Genomic DNA, 22,147 nt, shown 5'->3' on the forward strand with positions numbered 1-22,147 from the left:
TGATTTCCCCACCAGCGCTGCTCCCACTGCTCTCCATTACCAGCTCCTGATAACTTGCCATTATTTTCATTCCCTTTGCAATGCTGATTAACCAGAGTTTATTATACTGGCACTACTTGGGCTTCTAGCATATCAATACATACCTCTTAAACTCCCCAGCAGGGCTTTAAAAGACTACATAGTAGCAGTCTGAACTGGATTGGAGACAGGAAAAGTGGCAGTGCATAAAAAAAAAAAAAGAGAGATTATGTAAGGAGGTAACCAGGTAACATTTAAGGTATACAGGTTAGGTAACCAGGTTGTGCAAAGAATTGAAAAGTAAGCAGGTAAACTTGATGCTGGGGCTTCCTTTAGAAATCTTAGTTTAAAGCTAAACATATTAAGGTTTTGTCTTAGCATAGTGAAATTATAGGCTGCTATATAGGCCCTTCTGGAAAAAATTAGGTTTGTAAAGGAAAGTTGCAACTTCTGTTTAAGAGATCAATGTAATACTCAAAGTTGTTTGCTGGAATACGGACTTAAACATATAAGCTCTTGAGGTACAGTGCAGTCAGTAACAGCAGTGCAGGCTTCTTAGTATTTCTTTGCTTTTCAATGGATCCTTCTAATTGATAGCTTAGTTTCAAGACCTATTTCATTAAACCCGTTTTTCTAGACTGCAGCTGACATGCCTAACAGTTGTTCATTCCAGGCATAAAAATAGTAGTAAAAGCCATTAACTCATTTTAGATCCATCCACTGTTATTCCTGTAGTGTTACTTATCTACTTGGGTCTAATTGTAACAAGCAGCCTACAGAGGAAAAGTGAATTCCCTGAATATAGTTGTATAAAAGTTGTTTATAAACTTCATTGCCTGTCTTATCTGCATGGGATAAAGGGTGAGGAGGAGGCATTATTTCTGTTGATTTATCTGAAAATTTCTCTCTTCTTTCAGGTGAGGGCACCTGTAGTTAATCCTGACCTAGGCATTCATGAGGCAGATCTTTTTAAGACAGGTGCTACTCTGATTAGTTTCATCTACCCAGCTCAAAACCCAGACCTACTGAAGAAGCTTGCAGAAAGAAAAACTACTGTTTTGGCCATGGATCAGGTTCCACGGGTTACTATTGCTCAGGGATATGATGCTCTTAGCTCCATGGCTAACATTGCTGGGTATGAAATTAACTTATGCTTTTTGGCTTTTATGAATACCACTCTTTGGCTGTAACATTTTGTGGTATTAGATGTCTAAAGCAGTTCTGCAGTTTTGTTTTTATATCGTTTTTTTCAAGCAGGATCAATGTGTTAGAACAGGGGTGGGCAAAATGTGGCCCGTGGGTCGGATGCAGCCCGCCAGGTCATTCTGTCTGGCCTGGGGAGCTCCTAAAAAATTTAGAAAATAAATATTTATCTGTGCCTGGCTGTCTGTCATGCGGCTCTCGATGGCTTGCCAAAACTCAGTAAGCGGCCGTCCTCCTGAAATAACTGCCTGCCCCTCTGTTAGAGGCATCTAGCAGCCTTTAAGTTTCTGGTCCGCTTTGCAGTGATCAGGTCAAGGATTTTTAGTTTAAAAGGCAATTATTTTAATTCTTGAACTTCTTTGTAGTGGCCCAGCCTCTGAATGAGATTAAAGAGCTATATAACAGTTGGGATTGATATAACAGCTATATAACAGCTGAGATTAAAGAGTGTTATAAATATCTGATTTGTGTGTGTGCATACAGGGAAACTCACTGCTTTTTAAAATGGAGGGCATTTCATGCCCTTGAAAGTGTAATTAAACCTCTTGCTTTAAGGAAGCTGTTAGCTTGTTTGTGGATGTGTATAGCTGGTATGTGTACCGAAAGCAGTTTTACTAGAGAAAATATAAATGAAGGACTGGCTTAGTCTGCATGTTCTCAGTTCCCCTACAGGGTTTTATTGGAATATAACAGGAAGTCTGAATAACATTTGAATATATACCTCTAACCCAAGGAATAGTTAAATTTGTGTACCAAACTAGGTGTACTCCTATAGACTTCCTAAACAATAAGCATTTAGAAGAATCACCTAGTATGTTTTTAATAAGATTAAGTATTTACTCAGCACAGACTTGAGTCCTGTGTGTTGTTAGAACTGTGGATATTTCTAGAAAGTATTGTCAGTGCACTGTCAATGATGAGTCTCAAGTTGTATTAACAAAGGTTAGAGAAGTAAGTTGGAAAGTCAGACATATACCACACCAAAGAAATTTAATTGCCTTAGGGACCCTGGGACCTTGGCTCTCTTTTGTACCAGACTAAACTGCTCTTGGTAACTGTCTGCTGTGCTCTAGAGCACTGGTTTTCAACCTGTGGCCTGTGGACTCTTGCAGGTTCGCAGACTCTAAGGGGCCCACAAAAGATGACGGTGATCAATCAAAACGTGCAAATACCCATACTTCAAAGGGGTCTTGCACCTCCATTTGAAATTTCTGGCAGTTCCAAATGAAAAAGGTTGGAAAACCGCTGCTCTAGAGAGATTTGTCATAATGCCCTTGGTCTTAAGGAGACCTTTTGGACAGCTTACTCTGCTAGACAAAATAAATCTATAGTTGGAAAGGACAATACACTGGCCAGTGTTTTGCTGGTGTGGTAGTGGGAAGGCTCTAAGGGACAGCACTCTCAAACTTTTCATTTTTAAACACCTCTGTAGGTATCAGCTTAACCTCCAGACTTTACCTTAAGGTCAATAAGTACAGCATTAGTATGGTTTTATAGATAGGGCAGATGGTTTTAAGAGGTTAAACAGTTTGCTCAAAACCAGGCAGATTCATTGGCAGAGGTGGATGAGAGGTTCCTAATTGCAGCTTCATTTCCTAGACCAGGGCTGCCCACCTAAGTGACTGGGGGCTGCAGGCCCCTCAGACATACACTGTGTAACCTGGCACACTCCTGGACTGTGTTGCACAGGCTGCATGTCATGCCATGCAAGACCCCTGCCCTATACTTTATAACCCTTGATGTGCTACATGAGCACCCCCACCGCTCCTTACTACACCATACACATGTCCCTTGATGTGCCACATGAGCTTTTCCACTCCTGCACCACAATCCACAGCTGATGCACCGTGTAAGCCTGTGGTCCAGATGGATGGATGAGCTGCACCACAGAGGCCCATCCATGCACAGGTACAACACACTATGTAATACTTCTATACACTGCAGTGAGCGACTCGTGCTGCTCTGCACTGCTGCGGATGCCACGCAGGTTTCCCCTTCTAAGCCTTCCTTGGCCCCACAGGCCACTGTGTTCTACCACGTCCCTAGGATTAAGGGCAAGCAGCAGAAGGAGGGAGGAGGAGCCCAGGAACTCTAGTGGCAGCAGTATCTGGATCAGAGCAATATCAGGACCAGGAGCCCTGGGGCCACAGTTTAGGGGTCTTCATGTGACCCACACACCACCAGTTGGACAGCCTTGTCCTAGATCATACCATTACTGCAAACGACTATACCCTTGTTCGTTTGTAGTAGGTGTGGTGCTGTAGATCTTGCCTTCAAAGATGACAAACCAAGATTAACCTATTGATCACATGCATTCCTTGCCTAGGTTTTTGTAAGCATAGGTCACAATGCTAAATATCTTTATACCACTACACAAAGGGCATAACATTTCAGGAAGGCTAAGCTGCCAATGTATGGAGAAATTAAAGGTTTATTAAATCTTTCAACGTCATTATTCTCAGCCAGGGTGCTGTGGGATGCCACTCAGTGTTAGTACTGTTAGGTGTGCAAACATGCTTGACAAGATAAACTTAAAAGAGTTCAAATAGGAATCCACTGTGTTAAGAGCATTCTGAAATGTTGTGGTCTGAGGCTTTTTTATGAAAGAATTACTTGATTTTTCTATAGTCAAAAATAAAGTGAAAAGTAAGAGCTGACATTTTTCAAGAGAAGCCTTGAGTCTAGTGAGGGGTGCAACAAATCTCAAAAGGTTGAGAGCCATTGCTTTTAGGCACAGTTGTACAGCCTCTTGCACGTTTACTTCAATGTGCCTCTTTGATATAATGAAATAAGAATGGAAAAATACTAAAGCAAAGGTGTTCACTTTTTATTTTTACAGTTACAAGGCTGTTGTATTGGCAGCAAATCACTTTGGTCGATTTTTCACTGGTCAGATCACAGCTGCTGGTAAAGTTCCTCCAGCCAAGGTTTGTTGAATTTAAACATATTTTTTTCTGCAGCGAAGGCAATTTTATGAATGTGGCAAACGAGTGTTGAAGTGTATATTGTAAAACATTTTTCATCAGCTTTCTGTTTGGTCCTGGAGAGCTTAGATTCCTTTATAGCAGTCCTAAGTCACTTCTTATTCAATGAAAGCTTCCATTGCTGGCAGCTGTACTTTTTTTTTTAGTTTGAAGAAAATAACATTTCAATGTTACTTTTGTTTAACTATTTTTCAGCTCAGACTTCTAATATGAAATGTGCCCATGCATTCATAGGGCAGATAGGGTCTGGGAAACGTTATACGGTCAAGCAGACTAAATTTCTTTGCTTGAGTATCATGAAAGAAGTAGCCCCTCACTTGGATGGGGCAGTGGATAAAATAGAATTTCTGAGAATGGAAGTTAGAAGCCCATAGGAAGGGGGGTGGAAAAAAAAGACTAGGTCAAATATGCATTGCTTGGGTCAGTCAGTGTAGGTTGCATGCTTGGCTGAGTTGATTCCCAAATTGTTTCATTATTTAAATGATATTTGACTTGCATCAGAGTTGGTTTGAACACTGCATTTTATTATAACCTGGTTGTCCAGTGGTGTCAGTTAGCCAGATTTTCTATATATTGGATGGTGTACTTGGTAAAAGAGAACCAGTGCCATTCTTCCACAGCTCTAATACTAATCATAAGAAATGTCACTTCAGGTTCTAATCATTGGAGGAGGAGTTGCAGGGCTAGCTGCTGCAGGAGCAGCTAAGTCGATGGGAGCAGTTGTTCGTGGGTTTGATACCAGGTAAGAGCGTGAAAATAGTGGCAATTTAAGGTCACCCACAAGTATTTATATAAAAGAAATGGGTTCCCTGTTGGATGGGCAAGAATTTTTGTGGGTGGTTATATGTTATTGGACCAACTACATGGTTGGGATAGACTTAGATAAGTTTTTGAATGCAGTGAATTCTTCTTTAGGTACTTTAAGTTAGTGCTTCATTGTTTTGCATTTCCTACTCCTCCACTATGTTATTGGTTTCAAGAGTGATGGCACAACACTTAATTCTTGAAGGTGTTCTTGGCAGCCAGCCCTATGGTTTCAAGGAGGAGTGGTGTGGGGGGCCTTGTAGGAGATTTTGATGAGGTCCTTTACTCTGGATCTTCAGCTATTCTCTGTGGGATGGACTAGATAACTTTCAGACTTTCAGGGCCTAGTGCCAGTACATAGTGTAAGCCATTTAAGATGCTGTGAATGTGGTTTAGGACATTTGCCAAAATCCTGTTGATTTCTTTATTTAAGACTTAAACCTTTTTAAGCCTGGGGACTGGTTCATAATGGCACATCATAATTCAGTTGTTTGTGCTGCATTAAGGCTTATTTCCTTGTTACTTAAGGAATTGTGCTTATATTGTGCCTGGCATTTTGCATCTCTTCCAGGCCTGTAACTTGATACAGAGCACTGGCAGATACAGTCAGTCAAACTACTTACCATCTCCACTTCTGTGTTCTGTAGAGCACAATTTGTATAACTGCTACGGCAGCAGACACCACTGAGAACAGAAAGACATTCAGTCTCAGAGTTTGTAGGATAAGCACCATCACGTCAAGCAGCTGGACACCTGCCAAACAGACCTACTTTATGCAGCTCAGACGCTGCATGTTTTCCTTGGTTTTTTGGTGCCAGAGGCTGAGATTATAATTGTACTGGGGTGGTGGAGGGCAAGTATGGCAAAACATGTATCTCTTGAATTTTTTAACAAATCTTGCTTCCCCAAGTTTCATTTCAATTCAGACTTTTTTCCCCGTCTCCCCACTCCCTACTGCTACCCCAAAAATTACTCCCAGTCATTCGTTCAGCAGAAGTATCTGTGTCAAATCTTCCTGCAAAGCCAAAGGAATATGTGTAATTAAGTACAAGAAGGAAGATTTACTTGCCCAAACCTTCAGGAGAAACCCTTTTAACTCTCCTCCTCCAGAAGATGTAGGGAAAGGGAGGGAGGAAGCAATAGTTGTATACTTTTATTTTTGGGCATGCTTTGCCCAAGAACTGGACTAAAGCTTAGTTGTCAGTAAGAACCACACTTCCCAAGAATTTGGCTCTTCTGGATTCTGAGACAGGCCAATTGGGAACTGTCTTACTGCTGATGGGAAGGGAGAGATCCCCAAGACCTGAATTAATGTGAGCTGCCTGTGAATGCATTTTTAAAAGGCAGATGTGAAATAGGATAATGGTGGCCCAGAAGGATTTTCCTCCTGAGTCGTAAAGGAATTGTCAGGGACTGTGCATCCCTTTACAATATGTTTGTTCTTCCATTAAAATATCTGCTTGTATTGAATTACTTTGTGCCTATGTGCAGGACACTGAGGTGCTCCAGCTGGGTGGAAAGGGGTTGCCTTTGAAGTAAAAGCCACAGAAAACACCTGTGTTGCTCTTCCTTCCCGTGGTAATCCACTGCAAATAAAGTGGGTTGCAAACCAGCAGGATATGAATGCCCAGTACACTTACTTTGTGAGTCAGATACCCCGAAGGTCCTGTCAGCAACTCTCTGATTATGCAAACAGCTTTTCATCATCCTACTTTTTAACATAATTTGTGATGCAGAGTAAAAAAAAACCCAACAAACCAAAACACCCCTTCTCAAAATGTTGAATTTCGTAGCAGTAAAAATGTTTAAATTCAATGTAAAACTTTCTGAGTTTTTAAAAGAAATGTGCTCAACAAGTGATATGGTTCCCTCTTGATGTGCCTAATTCCTTGTGTGTTAAGACTGTCTTTTCCACTTAAGTTGGGAAGTAGCTGGTCAGAAAACTGACTTCATTATGCCCTGTGGTCCCACTTGATGTAAGCATAATTTTCTTTGGCAGTGTTTTATTTTAAAAGTTGCTGTTTTGTTTGTTTTTATATGAACCCTGTATTACTGTAGTATCCGAGCAGTTCATAAACACTAATGCATTCCCTTGGGATCGGGGCATGCTATTTTACAGATGGGAAATTGGGATGGGGAAAAGTGACTTGTTTCTGGTTGCATAGAAACCCGTAGAACATATTTAACCCAGTTCTACCATGTCTTGCAATGGTGCCCTAACAATGGAGTCATCCTATCTCTTTGCTCTCTTTCTTTCTGATTGCTACAGGATGTACCTCAAATGGAATCCTGGGTGCATTGAATCCTGCATTTGTGATGCAGAGTTAAGCTAAAAAAACCCAGTTCCCAATTGGCCTGTCTCAGAACCCTGGGTGGATTGAGGGACCAGCAAAGGGGAGGATGCTCAAGGGCACCCAGCATGGGTTCATTAGGAGCAGGGCCTGTCAGACAAACCTGATTGCCTTCTATGATCAGGTCACAAAACCACTGAACACAGGTGTCGCGGTGGATGTAGTCTTTCTGGACTTCAAGAAGGCCTTTGACACTGTCTCCCATCCTATTCTCATAAAAAAGCTAGGTGACTGTGACACTGATGCCTACACAGTCAGATGGGTCGCAAATTGGCAATGGGGCCGCACCCAGAGAGTGGTGGTGGATGGGTTATATTTGACCTGGAGGGATGTGGGCAGCCGAGTCCCCCAGGGCTTAGTCCTCAGGCCTGTAATGTTCAATTTCTTTATTAGTGACTTGGACGAAGGGGCGAAAAGCACCCTGTTCACATTTGCTGATGACACTAAGGTTTGGGATGAGGTGGGCTTGCTAGAAGGGAGGGACAGGATACAACTGGACCTCGACAGGTTACAGGGGTGGGCAGATGTGAATAGGATGGGATTCAATACTGACAAGTACAGGGTATTGCACCTGGGCAGGAAGAACCAGCAGCATACCTACAGGCTGGGGAACTCCCTTCTCATCAGCACAGTGACAGAAAGAGATCTTGGAGTCGTCATCGATTCTGAAATGAACATGGGCCACCAGTGTCAGCAAGGCTAACTGCACCTTGTCATGTATCCACAGAAGCATCATGAACAGGTCCAAGGAGGTGATCCTCCCTCTCTATGTAACACTGGTCAGGCCACAGCTGGAGTACTGTGTCCAGTTCTGGGCGCCACACTTCAGGAGGGATGTGGCCAGCATCGAGAGTGTCTAGAAGAGGGCCACTCGCATGCTCAGGGGGCAGCAGGGCATACCCTATGATGAGAGGCTACAGGACCTGAACCTGTTCAGCCTTCACAAGAGAAAGCTGAGAGGGGACCTAGTGGCCGTCTGTAAACTTACCGGGGGGACCAGAGGAGCATGGCTGAGACCCTGTTCCCCCCGAGCGCCTCCCGGAGTAACAAGGAATAACGGCCGCGAGTTGATTGAAAGTAGGTTCAGGTTAGACATCAGGAGGCACTATTTCACAGTCAGGGCAGCTAGCATCTGGAGCCAGCTTCCAAGGGAAGTGGTGCTGGCTCCTACCTTAGGAGGCTTGATAATTACCTAGCTGGGGTCATATGAGCTTAAACATGCCAGGGGTCATATGAGCCTAGTATTCATTCCTGCCCAGGGCAGGGGTCGGACTTGATTTGTTCAGGTCCCTTCCGACCCTGGATCTATGAACCTATACACCTAGAAACACGTCTGTCGTCTTTTTATAGCCACTTTTGTTTTTTGTTTTTTTGTTTGTTTTAGAGCTGCAGCTTTGGAACAATTTAAATCTCTTGGTGCTGAGCCCTTGGAGGTAGACTTGAAGGAATCTGGAGAGGGACAAGGCGGGTATGCAAAAGAAATGTCCAAGGAGTTTATTGAAGCTGAAATGCAGCTCTTCGCCAAACAGTGCCAGGATGTTGATATCATCATTAGTACAGCTCTCATTCCTGGTATGTTACCAATGTAACAGGCATGTCTTCCCTTTTAGTTTCTGAAAGGGGCTGCTGTTTTTCTCTCACTTGCTACTGCTGCTATTTTTCTTCAGGAAAGGGAAAAAAAACATGTTCTGTCCAGTGAGGAGTCAATAGGTGAGTGATTTTGTGCTGTTCATCCAAAGCCAAGAACTTTCCTGGTAAAAGGTCTTCATTTGTTATCAGGTTTCTAGTCTTTAGACATGTCTGTGTGTCACAGGTCTCTCATCTTCTTAGTTGTAACTTGGCTGTTCCTCTGCTGTCTACCCAGGGTTTTACAGGAGCCCTGTCATTTGTGCAGCTTCTTCAGTCTTGCCAGATAAGTGAGGTATTGGAATGATGTACACAGTACTTACTTGTTCAGTCAAAATATGTAATACTCTTTATATGTTAAACTGCATAAAATGCTTAAGTTTTAAAGAAACTTTCATGTATTTGTAAGTGCAGTGTAATGGATTTGTAATGTTTGAGTCATTATACACCATACAATACACTAGAAAATATTGTGACTCCAGCTGTGAGATTTGAGGTTTTAGACTCTTTTCAAGTCATTCTGGATTCTAAAAGATACCTTGTAAATCCCCAACTGTGTGAAGAGATCCACTTGGATAGAATTTGGATGGCTTCAGTGAGACTCTACTGGATGATCCAACTCTAATTTCTGTACAAATTGTTCAGCATTTCAGAAAAATATGAAAACTCCTCTTGGGCTCAGAATGGAAAGTAGTGCTCCTACATCATATTTGCTGATGGCATTAGGATGACATAGTGCCAAACAGGAATCCTTTTCTTTGTTGTTTCTTCCCCAAAGGTAAATTTGCATGAAAAGGATATTTCAGAATAGCAAGTGATATAAGAAAATAAGCAAAGGACTTAAAATGGCATCCTCTAATAGCATCTTGCTCAGGAGTAAAAACATGGTTTAAGACTAATAGCATTTTCCTAATAGCAAAAATTTACGCTTATTTTTGTGTGTTTACCTTTTCCTCTCTGCATTTAAAAAGATTGATACGATGCCAGATCCAAAAATGTATACCAGTTAGGGACCAAATTCAGTAGAAATGAGTGATAATTATACATGGGTATGTGAGGGGAGAGTTGTCTCATGGACGTTATCTGCAGGATGTGATTATCTTACATGTAGCTTGTTATCTTTTTGTCTTACCAGGTAAAAAAGCTCCTATCTTGTTTCGTAAAGATATGGTTGAATTAATGAAGGAAGGTTCAGTAGTTGTGGATTTAGCTGCAGAAGCAGGCGGAAACTTTGAAACCACAAAGCCGGGAGAACTTTATATTCACAAGGTATGGGCTTGCATAAACAGCCGTTCAGGGTTTATACCTGCAGCTTATAAATCAATTCAACCACATAAAATGTATGGCTTCCTGAGATACAATTTGAGTTTAGTATACTTTTTTCTGTAAGGTTTACATTTTTGTCACAAGTCATTGTTATGGGAGACAAACTGAACTTGAGGCTTGTTAAGGTAGGAGCTGATTTTTAAATAGTGTTTCTATCCCAGTCATACACAGGGATATTACATCAGATTTATTTGCAAGTGCTGCAGTTTTTCTCAAACTTCCAGTGTAAGGGAGTTTCCTCCATTCCATCTATGTAGCTCTGCACTAGTTGAATGTGCATCTTGGTAGATATTAGGGATGTAAACAGTTAAATGACAATTGTTTATGCCATTTACTCCTTACTGTTTATTGACTTCTGGCAGGAATAGCTCCAGCCCTTTTATGTCTTCACCATGTGCCTGGCACTGTGTGGGCCCCAGGCCACTCGTGCAAAGCCAGGGGCAGTGGGTGCAGCCAAGCTATTATGGAGTGCTGGCCAGCTGTAGAGCCGTGAGTTCATCCCCAGCCAGTGGGGGCGAGGGGAAGTCAGGGCTGTGGACCTCTCCTGTGCCTAGGTCCTGCTGCCATGGGAAGGGAGGGAGGAAGGTCTGGCCCCCTCCACTAGGGTTGGGCAGGGCCTATCAGCTGCAGCAGTAAGATCCCAGCCTGATTGTGGGTCTGCCCAGACCCTCCCCCTCACAGCAGTGGGGCCTGGGCAGGATGGGCAGTGAGCTCCCTGCACCTCCCACTGCGCTTGTGCTGCTGTGGCCTAGACTTGGAAAGCTCTTTTGTGCTGCTGGTCTTGGCCCTCCCCAGGCTAAGTCAGGGTCTGGTCCCAGCAGGGCAGCCTCTGCTGGGTTCCCTGTGTCCTTCCAGTATGAAGCTGGAGATAGGCCTGTTAAGAGTCTCTGGGTTAGTGTCAGAGGGAAAAGCAACAAGGGTGATATCATGGTGGGTGTCTGCTGTTGACAACCAGACCGGGAGGAAGTGGTGGATGAGGCTTTCTCTAAATAGCTAGCAGAAGCTTCCTGATCACAGTCCCTGGTTCTCCTGGAGGACTTCAGTCACCCTGACATTTGCTGGGAAGGCAATATAGTGGTGTGCAGACGATCCAGGAAGTTTTTGGATAGTGTGGGGTACAACTTCCTAGTGCAAGTGCTGGAGCAGCCAACTACAGGCCATGCTCTTCTTGACCTGCTCACAAACAGGGAGGAATTGATGAATGTATAGGGAATGGCAACTTGGGCAGCAGTGACAACAAGTTGACTGAATTCAGGATCCTGAAGAAAGGTAGGATGGAGAGCAGCAAAGTAAGGACCCTGAACTTCAAGAAAGCAGACTTCAACTCACTCAGGGAACTCATGGGCAGGATCCCCTGGGAAGCCAGTCTGAGGGAGAGAGGGGTCCGGGAGAGCTGGCTGTACTGTAAAGAAGCCTTACTGAGAGTGCAGAAAGGAAACCATCCTGATGTGCAGGAAGACTAGCAAGTGTGGCAGAGGACCAGCTTGGCTTATCAGGGAACTCTTTAGTATACGAAATCACAAAAAGGAAGCTTATAAGAAGTAGAAACTTGGATGACTAACTAGGGACGAATATAAGAGCATTGCTTGGGCATGCAGGGATCAAGTCAGGAAAGCCAAAGTGCAGTTGGAGTTGCAGTTAGCCAGGGAAGTGAAGGGTAACAAGAAGGGTTTCTCTAAGTATGTTGGTAGCAAGAGGATGATCAGGGAAAGTGTGTATCCCTTACTGAATGGGGGAGGCAACCTTGTGACAGGATGCAGAACAGGCTGAAATGCTCAGTGCTTTTTTTCACCTCGGTCTTCACAGGCAAGGTCAGCTCCCACACTACTACACTGGGCAGTACAGTTTAGGGAGGAGACGAGCAGCCCTTGTTGCTGAAAGAGCAGTTTAGGGACTACCGTATTTTTGTGCATATAGCCCACACACTGATATAACCTGCACCAATATATTACCTGCGGAAAATTGTATTTTTGGAAAATAGTCTCTGTATAGACTGCACCCATGTATTCACACCTGATAGTGTCGGTGCCAGGTGTGATTTTTAAGCCTATTAAGCCTGTGAGGTGCTGGCGTGCGGGGACTGGGCTCTCACCGCCTGCCTGCAGCTGCCCCCCGAGACATGGCCGCAAGCATGGGCTCTGCTGGGCATGGAGTCAGAGCTGGAGCCAGCTAAAAGTGGTGCTAATTGCTGCAGGGGAGGGGAGGGATGAGGAGCTGCGAGCAGGGGGAGAGGCAGCCCCACTCCCTGCCGCCAGCTATGCTCAAGCCAGTGCTGCTGGGGCTTGCCTCCCCCGTGACATCAGCCCGCACCCGGGGATGGGCACAGTTGTAATTTTCATTAAAGGCCCAGGAAAAAGCCAACCTATTAAATAGGTACTTTGCGTCAGTCTTTCATCAGTCACACGGGATGCCCATGCCTGCTATGGGACAGGGAAATCTGGGTGAGGGGAATCCCCTACCCTCCATCAATGCTGACCTCGTGAAGGAACACCTTGAGAAGCTGGATACCTTCAAGTCAGCTGGCCCTGACAACCTGCACCCCAGGGTACTCAAGGAGCTGGCGAGCGTCATAGCCCAGCCCCTGGCACGGATCTTTGAAAACTCCTGGCGCTCTGGTGTAGTGCCCGAAGACTGGAAGAAGGCCAATGTGGTGCCGATCTTCAAGAAAGGGAGGAGAGTGGATCTGGCTAACTACAGGCCCATTAGCCTGACTTCTATCCTGGGGAAGATCTTAGAAAAGTTTATTAAGGAGGCCATCCTTGAGGGACTGGCCCAGGCTAACATTCTAAGGGAGAGCCAGCACGGGTTTGTTGCAGGTAGGTCTTGTTTGACCAATCTCATTTCCTTCTATGACCAGGTGACCTATCACCTGGACAAGGGGGAAGAGATTGATGTCATATATCTTGACGTCAAAAAAGCTTTTGATCTGGTATCCCATGATCACCTCTTGGCCAAACTGTCCAGTTGTGGCCTTGGCTCCACCACGATCCGCTGGCTGGGAAATTGGCTCCGTGGTCGGACCCAGAGGGTTGTGATTGATGGCAGTCACTCATCATGGTGCCCTGTAACCAGTGGGGTCCCTCAAGGCTCTGTCCTGGGACCCATACTGTTCAACATCTTCATTAACGATGTGGACATTGGAGTTAGGAGTGGACTGGCCAAGTTCGCCAATGACACCAAACTTTGGGGCAAAGCATCCACGCCAGAAGATAGGCGGGTGATCCAGGCTGACCTGGAGAAGCTCAGCAAATGGGCAGACGAGAACCTCATGGTGTTTAACACCGAAAAATGCAAGGTTCTCCACCTTGGGAGGAAAAACCTGCAGCACCCTTATAGGCTTGGCAGTGCTACGTTGGTTAGCACTACAGAAGAAAAAGACTTGGGGGTCATCATTGACCACAGGATGAACATGAGCCTGCAATGCGATGCTGCGGCTAGTAAAGCGACCAAAATGCTGGCGTGCATCCATAGATGCTTCTCGAGCAAATCCCGGGACATCATTCTCCCCTTGTACTCGGCCTTGGTGAGGCCGCAGCTGGAGTACTGCGTCCAGTTTTGGGCTCCACAATTCAAAAAGGATGTGGAGAAGCTTGCGAGAGTCCAGAGGAGAGCCACGCGCATGATCAGAGGTCAGGAAAACAGATCTTACGATGACAGGCTGAGAGCCACGGGACTCTTTAGCCTGGAAAAGCGCAGGCTCAGGGGTGATCACCTATAAGTTTATCAGGGTTGACCACCAGGCTCTGGGGGAACATCTGTTCACCAGAGCGCCCCAAGGAATGACGAGGTCGAACGGTCACAAACTCCTGCAAGACCGTTTCAGGCTGGACATAAGGAAGAATTTCTTTACTGTCCGAGCCCGCAAGGTCTGGAACAGTCTGCCAGCGGAGGTGGTTCAAGCACCTACATTGAACACCTTCAAGAGTAAACTGGATGCTTATCTTGCTGGGATCCTATGACCCCAGCTGACTTCCTGCCCTTTGGGCAGGGGGCTGGACTCGATGATCTCCCGAGGTCCCTTCCAGCCCTAATGTCTATGAAATCTATGAAAGACTCTCACCGCCCACCTGCAGCCGCCCCCCAAGACATGGCCGCAAGCGCGGGCTCTGCTGGGCATGGCCGCTGGAGCTGGAGCCAGCTAAAAGTGGTGCTAATTGCTGTGAATGGAGGGGCAGCTCCTCATCCTTCCCCTCCCCTCCGCTGCAGCAATTAGCACCACTTAAAGGCTGTTCTAAAGACTCTGCATAGCCTGCACCCTTGTATAGACCACACCCATCTGTCATGTTTGTAAAAACTTATATAGCCTGTGGACTATATGTGCAAAAATACGGTACTTAGAAAGGGTGGATGTGAACAAGTCCATGGGGCTGGAATGGATGCGCCTGAAGGTGCTGAGGAAGTTGCAAAGTCCTGCACTTAGGACGGAGCAATCCCATACACCAGTACAGGCTGGGGGCTGTACTTCGTAGTGGGACACATTGTCCTACTGTCCCATGTGATGCTGGGTGGGGTAAGGGTGCCTTAGCAGAGGCTAGCCATCCCCTGCTCTGAGGCATCCTGTTCCCTGGCCAGCTTGGAAGTAATCCATGAAGATGGGGGAGCAAGCAGCCAAGGGCTGCCTGCTCCTTCCTCTCTTTGCACTGCGGAACCCCCATGCTGAGGCACCCTGCACCCTAGCCAGCTGCTCTCTGCCTGGCTGGAGTGCAGTGAGCCTTGGGACAGGGGAGCAGACAGCCTTGAGATGGGCGCTCTCCTGTCTCCATGCGTCTCCGTGTGGGGACGCTGCAGTGGAGCCCCTGTGCTAAAGCAGTCCAAGGCTGCCTGCTCCCCTGTCACCAGGAACACTGCACCCCAGCCAGCTGCTCCATGGCTGGCTGGGGTTCAGTGTGCCTCAGCACAGGGGCTCCATGTGCCTCAGCGTGGGGGCTCTGCAGTGGAGCCCCTGTGCTGAGGCAAGGGAATAGCCAGCCCAAGGCTGCCTGCTCCCCTGTCTTGAGGCACCCAGTGCCCCAACCAGACTGGGAACAGCTAGCTGGGGTGGAGGGTGCCTCACTATGCGGGTCCACAGTGCAAGGAGTTGGAAGAGTGGGCAGCCCTAGGCTGCCTGCTTCCCCATCTCTGCATTTGTCTTGGCACTCACCATTTTGATGTAGTTTGCACTGCTTTTTTCCAGGTGTGGGTTTTTTTTTCTTTTTTGCTATCAGGAAATCCCAGTAGCAAATTTTGCCCCAGCTGAGCAAATTGGCAGCACTGAGCGCTGATTAATGTGAAACTTATGTGGTTTGTGGTTCTGCAAAGAGGTCTGCAGTGCCACAAAGCACACATGCCTGCACATCTGGATCCAGTCCAGCTGTCTGAATTCAGTGCCTCCTATTGTGGAAAAGGATCACTCCAGGCTGCCTGTTAGCATTTAAATAAAGTGGTGACATGTAGTTAAGGTGAACCTGGAGCATTGAAGACACACAAGTACCTGGGCAGGCTGAGGCAGGTGCAAAGCAGTGCGTTGTGGGATACTGGAAATGAATAGTTTGCATGGATGTATTCCTAACTGTAAAGTGAAGTGGAATTTATAGAATCGTAGAAGTAGGGTCGGAAGGGACCTTGTAGATCTTCAAGTCTGACCCTCCTGCCTGAGTGGGAGAAAAGACTGGACTCAAATGAGTCCAGCCAGGTAGTCATCAAGCTTCTTCTTAAAGATCCCCAGGGTAGGAGCCAGCACCACTTCCCTAGGAAGTTGGTTCCAGCTCCTAGCCGCCCCAACTGTGAAGTAGTTCTTGTGGATGTCTAATCTAAATCTACTCTCTAATAATTTGTGTCCATTGTTCCTTGTCATGCCAGGTGGCGCTAGGGGAAACAGTGTCTCCCCTAAACCCTTCTGCCCCCCCCCAGTTGAGTTTATAAACAGTCACCAGGTCCCCCCTCAACCTTCTCTTGTGAAGGCTGAATAGGTTTAGGTCCTGCAGTCTTTCAGTGTAGGGTCTGCCCTGTAGTCCCCGGATCATGCGGGTAGCCCTCCTCTGGACCCTTTCAATGTTGTCCACGTCCCTCCTGAAGTGGGGCGCACAGAACTGGATGCAGTACTCCAGCTGTGGCCTGCCCAGCGTCGCATAGAGGGGGAGGATCACCTCCCTGGCTCTACTTGAGATGCACCTGTGGATGCATGACAAGGTCCAGTTAGCCCTGCCAACCATGACCTCGCATTGTCAGCCCATGTTCATCTTGGAGTCAATAATGACTCCAAGATCCCTTTCTGCCTCCGTGCTTTCAAGAAGGGAGTTTCCCATTCTATAAGTGTGCTGCTGGTTTCTACTGCCTAAGTGCAGCACCCTGCACTTGTCAGTATTGAAATGCATCCTGTTTATGTCAGCCCACTCTTGTAACCTATCCAGGACTTGTTGCAGTCTTTCCGTCCCTACTAGCGTGCTCACCTCACCCCAAATTTTGGTATCATCAGCGAATTTAAACAGGTTGCATTTCACCCCGTCGTCCAAATCACTGATGAAGAAATTGAACAGCGCAGGCCCCAGGACCGAGCCCTGGGGGACTCCGCTGCCCGCTTCCCCCCAGGTCGAATATGACCCGTCCACCACCACCCTCTGAGTACGACCCTTGAGCCAATCTGCAATCCATCTGACTGTGTAGGCATCAGTGCCACAGTCGCCTAGTTTTTTAATGAGGATGGGACGGGAGATGGTGTCAAAGGCCTTGCTGAAATCTAGAAAGACTATGTCCACGGCAACACCTGCATCCATTGCCTTTGTGACCTGATGATTGGAAGATGAAACCATGCTGGTTGCCCTTGAGCATCATCCCTGAAGCCAGCCCATCACAGATGTGCTCCTTGAGGATCTTCTCAAAGAGTTTCCCAAGGATAGAGGTAAGACTGACGGGCCTATAGTTGCCCAGGTCCTCTCTCTTCCCTTTTTTGAAGATGGGGACCATGTTAGCTATCTTCCAATCATCTGGCACCTGACCTGAGCACCACGAGTGCTCGTAAAGCTGTGACAAGGGCCCTGCAATAACCCCTGCTAGCTGCCTCAACACCCTGGGTTGGAGAGCATCTGGACCCGCTGACTTGAAGACGTCCAGCCCCCCCAGAAGTTCTCTAACCCGGTCCTCCCCAACCTGAGGTCTGGAAGCATTCCCCTCGAGTCCATCTGGCATCACAGCAGGGAAGTCCCGGTTCTTGCACAAGAAAACGGAGGTGAAGAATTGGTTAAAGAGTTCCGCTTTCTTCTCTGTCGCAACCACCAGATTGCCCAGCATACTTTGCACATTAGCCGGTGCCTTCTTCATCCTCCCTATGTATTTGAAAAAGGACTTTTTATTATCCTTGATCTTGGACGCTAGTCCTAGCTCTATGTCCGCCTTAGCTTTCCTGACAGCCCCCCCTACAGGCCCGAGCAGAGGAGGTATACTCCTCTTTGGAGATAGTACCCCCCTTCCACTGGGTGTACACCTCCTTTTTGGTAAGCAGGCATTCCCGGATGCCCTTGGTGAGCCAGGGGGGCTTTTGGGCACTCTTGCCCCCCTTGCTTCTTGTTGGGATGGACTCCCCTTGGGCCCTGAATATTGTTTCCTTAAGGAACGACCAGTCATCCTGGACACTGAGTTCCCCTGCCCTCAAGGACCCCAGCACCTCCCCCACTAGTCTCCTCAGCTTGTTGAAGTTGGCCCTCCTAAAGTCTAGAGCTACCACCTTGTTGCAGGCCCTTGACACCCTGCGCTGGATGGTGAATTCCAGCAAGCGATGATCGCTATAGCCCAGGTGGTCAAGAACCTGGAGGCCCCTTACCAGCTCATCGCCTGTGGCCAGGACCAGGTCCAATAGGGCGTTTCCTCTGGTGGGACTGTGCACCTCCTGAATTAAGTGGAGGTCCTGTATCTTGGCCAGGAACCTCCTGGAACGGTCCGTCCTCGCTGACTGTTCCTCTCAGCAGATGTCTGGGTAATTAAAATCACCCATGACTACTACATCCCTTGCCTTAAGTACCTCTGCAAGGTGGCCCGAAAATTCCTGGTCCAGCTCCTCCCCTTGGTTGGGGGGTCTGTAGTAGACCCCCACCGTCAAATCGCTCTCCCCACAGTCCCCTTGAATCTTAACCCAGAACACTTCTGCCTGCCCTTCCTCTGACCCCATTCTGCTGGCAGAGGATGTGTAGTGCTCCTTGACATAGAGCGCCACACCACCACCTTTCCTTCCTTCTCTGTCCCGCCTGTAAAGCCTATAGTCCATAATGCTGACTGCCCAGTCGTGGGACGAATCCCACCACGTTTCTGTTAGCCCTATGACATCTGGGTTTGAACTAGCTATTCTGAGGGTGAGTTCCTCCTGTTTATTCCCCATACTGCGAGCATTGGTATATAGGCATTTAAAGCCTTGCAAGACTGTGTGCGCCACCCCCTGTTTAGGGAGACTGTCTGGACCCCTGTTTCTTACCTTAGCACTCCTTGACTTTGTCACCTGTCTTGCTTGGGTGAATTTAAAGTGAATAAATAAAATGGTCACAGTGACAAGGTTTTAGACTTAATAGGTACTGCTCTCTGAGTCTTTGATGTGACAGGAAACTGTTTTTTTTTCTTGTCCATATTTAACTAACAGTGTTTTGTGGATGCTTAATTCAAAAAGGGTAAATCCTACAAGTAACTACATTTGTCTTACTGCTTAGGTTTAGAAATCATTAATTTTCTTAAATATTGTGTTACTTTTTAAAAAGTAGAAGAAAATATTCTGGTCCTGACAGTAGCAGTTAGAATTTACATCTTGTAGCAGGACACTGTGATGTGCATACTCCTTTGAGAGAGCAAGCAGCCTGAGAGGCTGCTCGCAGGTGGCAGAGGGCAGCTAATGAGGAACTCGCATGACCGGAAGAGGGTCATTTTGGAGCTCATAGAATCAATGAATCGGAAGGGACCTAGACAGATCATCTAGTCTGACCCCCTGCCATGGGCCGGAAGCACTGGGGGTGGGAGGGGTTATAAGACCCCAGCCAGGTGTCTATCCAGTCTCCTCTTGAAGATTTCCAGGGAAGGTGAGAGCACCACATCTCTGGGAAGCCTATTCCAGGCTCTGGCCACCCTTACCGTGAAGTAGTTCATCCTAATATCTAACCTAAACCTATCCTCCCTCAGCTTGTGGCCATTGTTCCTAGTGACTCCAAGGGGGGCCCTGGTGAACAGACTTTTCCCGAATCCCTGCTGCTTTCCCCTGATAAGGTTGTAGGCAGCCACAAGATCCCCCCTCAGTCTCCTCTTGTGGAGACTGAAGTGATTGAGGTCCCTCAGCCTCTTCTCATAGGGCTGGCCACGGAGGCCCTCAGCCATATGAGTGGCCTCCTCTGGACCTTCTCCAGGTTCTCCATGTCCTTCTTGAAGTGTGGCGCCCAGAACTGGGCATAGTTCTCCAGCCGCAGCCTGACGAGCGCCGCATGGAGGGGAGCAAGACCTCTCTGGACCTGTTAGTGATGCCCCTGTTGATGCAGGACAGGGTGCGGTTGGCTCTGCCTATTGTTTCGTTGTATTGGTGACTCGTATTCATCCTGGAGTCAGTCCTGACTCCAAGATCCCTCTCTGCCTCTGTGCTGCCGAGTGAGTCAGCCCCTAACCTATAACCATAATGCTGGTTACCTCTCCCCAGGTGCAGCACCTTGCACTTGTCCTTGTTGAATCACATCCTGTTCAGATCCGCCCACTTCTCCAACCTATCCAGGTCTGCCTGGATGCAGCCCCTGCCTGCTGGTATATTCACTTTACCCCACAGCTTGGTGTCATCAGTGAACTTGAACAGGGTGCTCTCCACACCCTCGTCCAGGTTGCTAATGAAGATGTTGAACAGCACCAGCCCAAGGACCAAGCCCTGGGGGACTCCGCTGCCCACACCCTCCGAGATCGACATCGACCCGTCCACCACCACCCTCTGGGTGCGCCTCTGGAGCCAGTTTGCCACCCATATGACTGTGCATTCGTCAATGCTGCAGTCCCTCAGCTTGCCCGCCAGAATTGGGTGGGACACTGTGGTTACCCCTCAACCTCACTTCCCCTCCAGGGCTCTCACAAATGTGGCCCTTGATAATTTTTTCAAAGACCTTCCCCAGGATAGAAGTGAGGCTGACTGGCCTGTAGTTGCCAGGCTCTTCCTTCCTCCCCTTCTTGAAAATAGGGACCACGCTGGCACTTTTCCAGTCCTCAGGGACTTGGCCCGAGCACCAGGAATCCTCAAACAGCCATGCCAATGGCTCCGCGATGACACCAGTCGATTCCCTCAGCACCCGCGGATGAAGGTCATCTGGGCCTGCTGACTTGGATATATCTAAGCCCTCCAGGTAATCCTTAGGTCTGAACTAACAGTTGGGGGACTTGCATCCTTCCTGGGCCTCTCTACACTGTTACCCCATTGTCAGCAGACAGGAACACGGAGGCAAAGAACTTGTTTGAAGAGTTCTGCCTTCTCTCACGTGTCTATCACCAACTGCCCTGCCCTGCCTCGTAGGGGTCCAATGTTACCCCAAGACTTCTTCTTGCTACCTATATACTTGAAGAAGGACTTTTTGTTATCCTTAATCCCAGGAGCTAATCTAAGCTCCAGTGCTGCTTTAGCCTTCCTTACTAAATCCCTACAAGCTCAAGTCAGGGAGGTGTACTCCTCCTTTGTCCCTGCCCCCTGCTTCCACCGCTAGTATGCTTTTTTCTTTGCCCTCAGGCCAGCCTGGATATCTGTGTTCAGCCATGAAGGTTTCTTAGACCCTTTTTCTGCCTTCCTGCACAGCATCCTGTTGTGCCCTGAGGATAGCCTCCTTGAGGAAGGACCACCTTTCCTGGACCCCCATACTAGCTACCCCCTGGGCTCCGAGTGCCTCCCTGACTACTGCCCTGAGCACATCGAAGTTGGCTTTCCTAAAGTCAAGCATTTGCGCTGTTCTAGTTACCCTCCCCACCTTTCTCTGAATAGCAAACTGGATCATTTCATGATGACTTTTCCTTAGCCTCCCTTGTACTAGCACTTTCCCCACCAGGTCGTCCCCACAGGCTAACACCAGATCCAGTATGGCGTTTTCCCTAGTGGGGAGATGTACCTCCTGCACGAGGTGTAGGTCCTGTACGCACGTCAGGAACCTTGGTGAGTGGCTAGACCTGGCCGACTTCTCCTCCCAGTTGATGTCGGGGTAATTCATATCCCCCATGACCACAACATCCTTTGCACTCATGGCTTCCCCCAGCTGCCTGGAGAATTCCAGATCCAGCTCTTCTTCCTGATGATGTGGTGGCCTGTAGTAAACCCCTACCACCAGATCCCTCTCCCCCCCAGCCCTCCTTGAAGTTTGACCGACAGGGTCTTAGTTAAGCCTTCCTCTCGTCCCATATGGAAGGTAGAACTGGTATACTGTTCCCTAACATAGAGTGCAACCCTCTCCACCTTTTTTCCCTTTATCTCTTGTAAACAACCTATAGCCCTCTATGTCTAATGCCCTGTCAAATGTTTCATCCCACCATGTCTCCACTAGGCCAGCCAGGTCAATTTTACTACTTGCAAGCAGGAGAGCAAGCATTAGTGAAGAGACGCCTTAATGCCCCCAAGGCAGCCCTGGACACCCCCACTTCCTGAGAGACTACCGGTCCCTTGGTATATACCTGAACTCTTACCTGGGCAGGTCCTACACCTGGTTGAGTTTTCTCTTGCTCCTGTGGATCCCCATCCCCCAACAAACTTAGTTTAAAGCTCACTGGAGGAGGTCAACTAGCCTGTAAGAAAACAAACTCTTACCTTTGGGGGAGAGATGGAGACCATCATGCCCCAGGACGCCCTTTGATCTGAAGTGCGGGTCTTTGTTCAGGAAG

The 22,147-nt window shown here is 47.5% G+C and overlaps 1 protein-coding gene across 6 annotated transcripts in view; it reads left to right on the forward strand.

Moving 5' to 3' along the window:
- The window catches only part of NNT (nicotinamide nucleotide transhydrogenase), a 72,309-nt gene that overhangs the window by 9,665 nt on the left and 40,497 nt on the right, over window positions 1–22,147 (forward strand). For all 6 annotated transcript variants that reach the window (XM_090038038.1, XM_090038040.1, XM_090038041.1 and 3 more), the window contains exons 4-8: window positions 936–1,153; window positions 4,061–4,148; window positions 4,859–4,947; window positions 8,745–8,932; window positions 10,122–10,255. In XM_090038038.1, coding sequence (XP_089894164.1) covers window positions 936–1,153; window positions 4,061–4,148; window positions 4,859–4,947; window positions 8,745–8,932; window positions 10,122–10,255 — 717 coding nt within the window. The remainder of the gene's footprint in view (window positions 1–935; window positions 1,154–4,060; window positions 4,149–4,858; window positions 4,948–8,744; window positions 8,933–10,121; window positions 10,256–22,147) is intronic.

Source organism: Crocodylus siamensis, chromosome 3 (assembly GCF_052110815.1).
Source record: "Crocodylus siamensis isolate JL-2025a chromosome 3, ASM5211081v1, whole genome shotgun sequence".
Lineage (NCBI taxonomy): Eukaryota > Metazoa > Chordata > Crocodylia > Crocodylidae > Crocodylus > Crocodylus siamensis.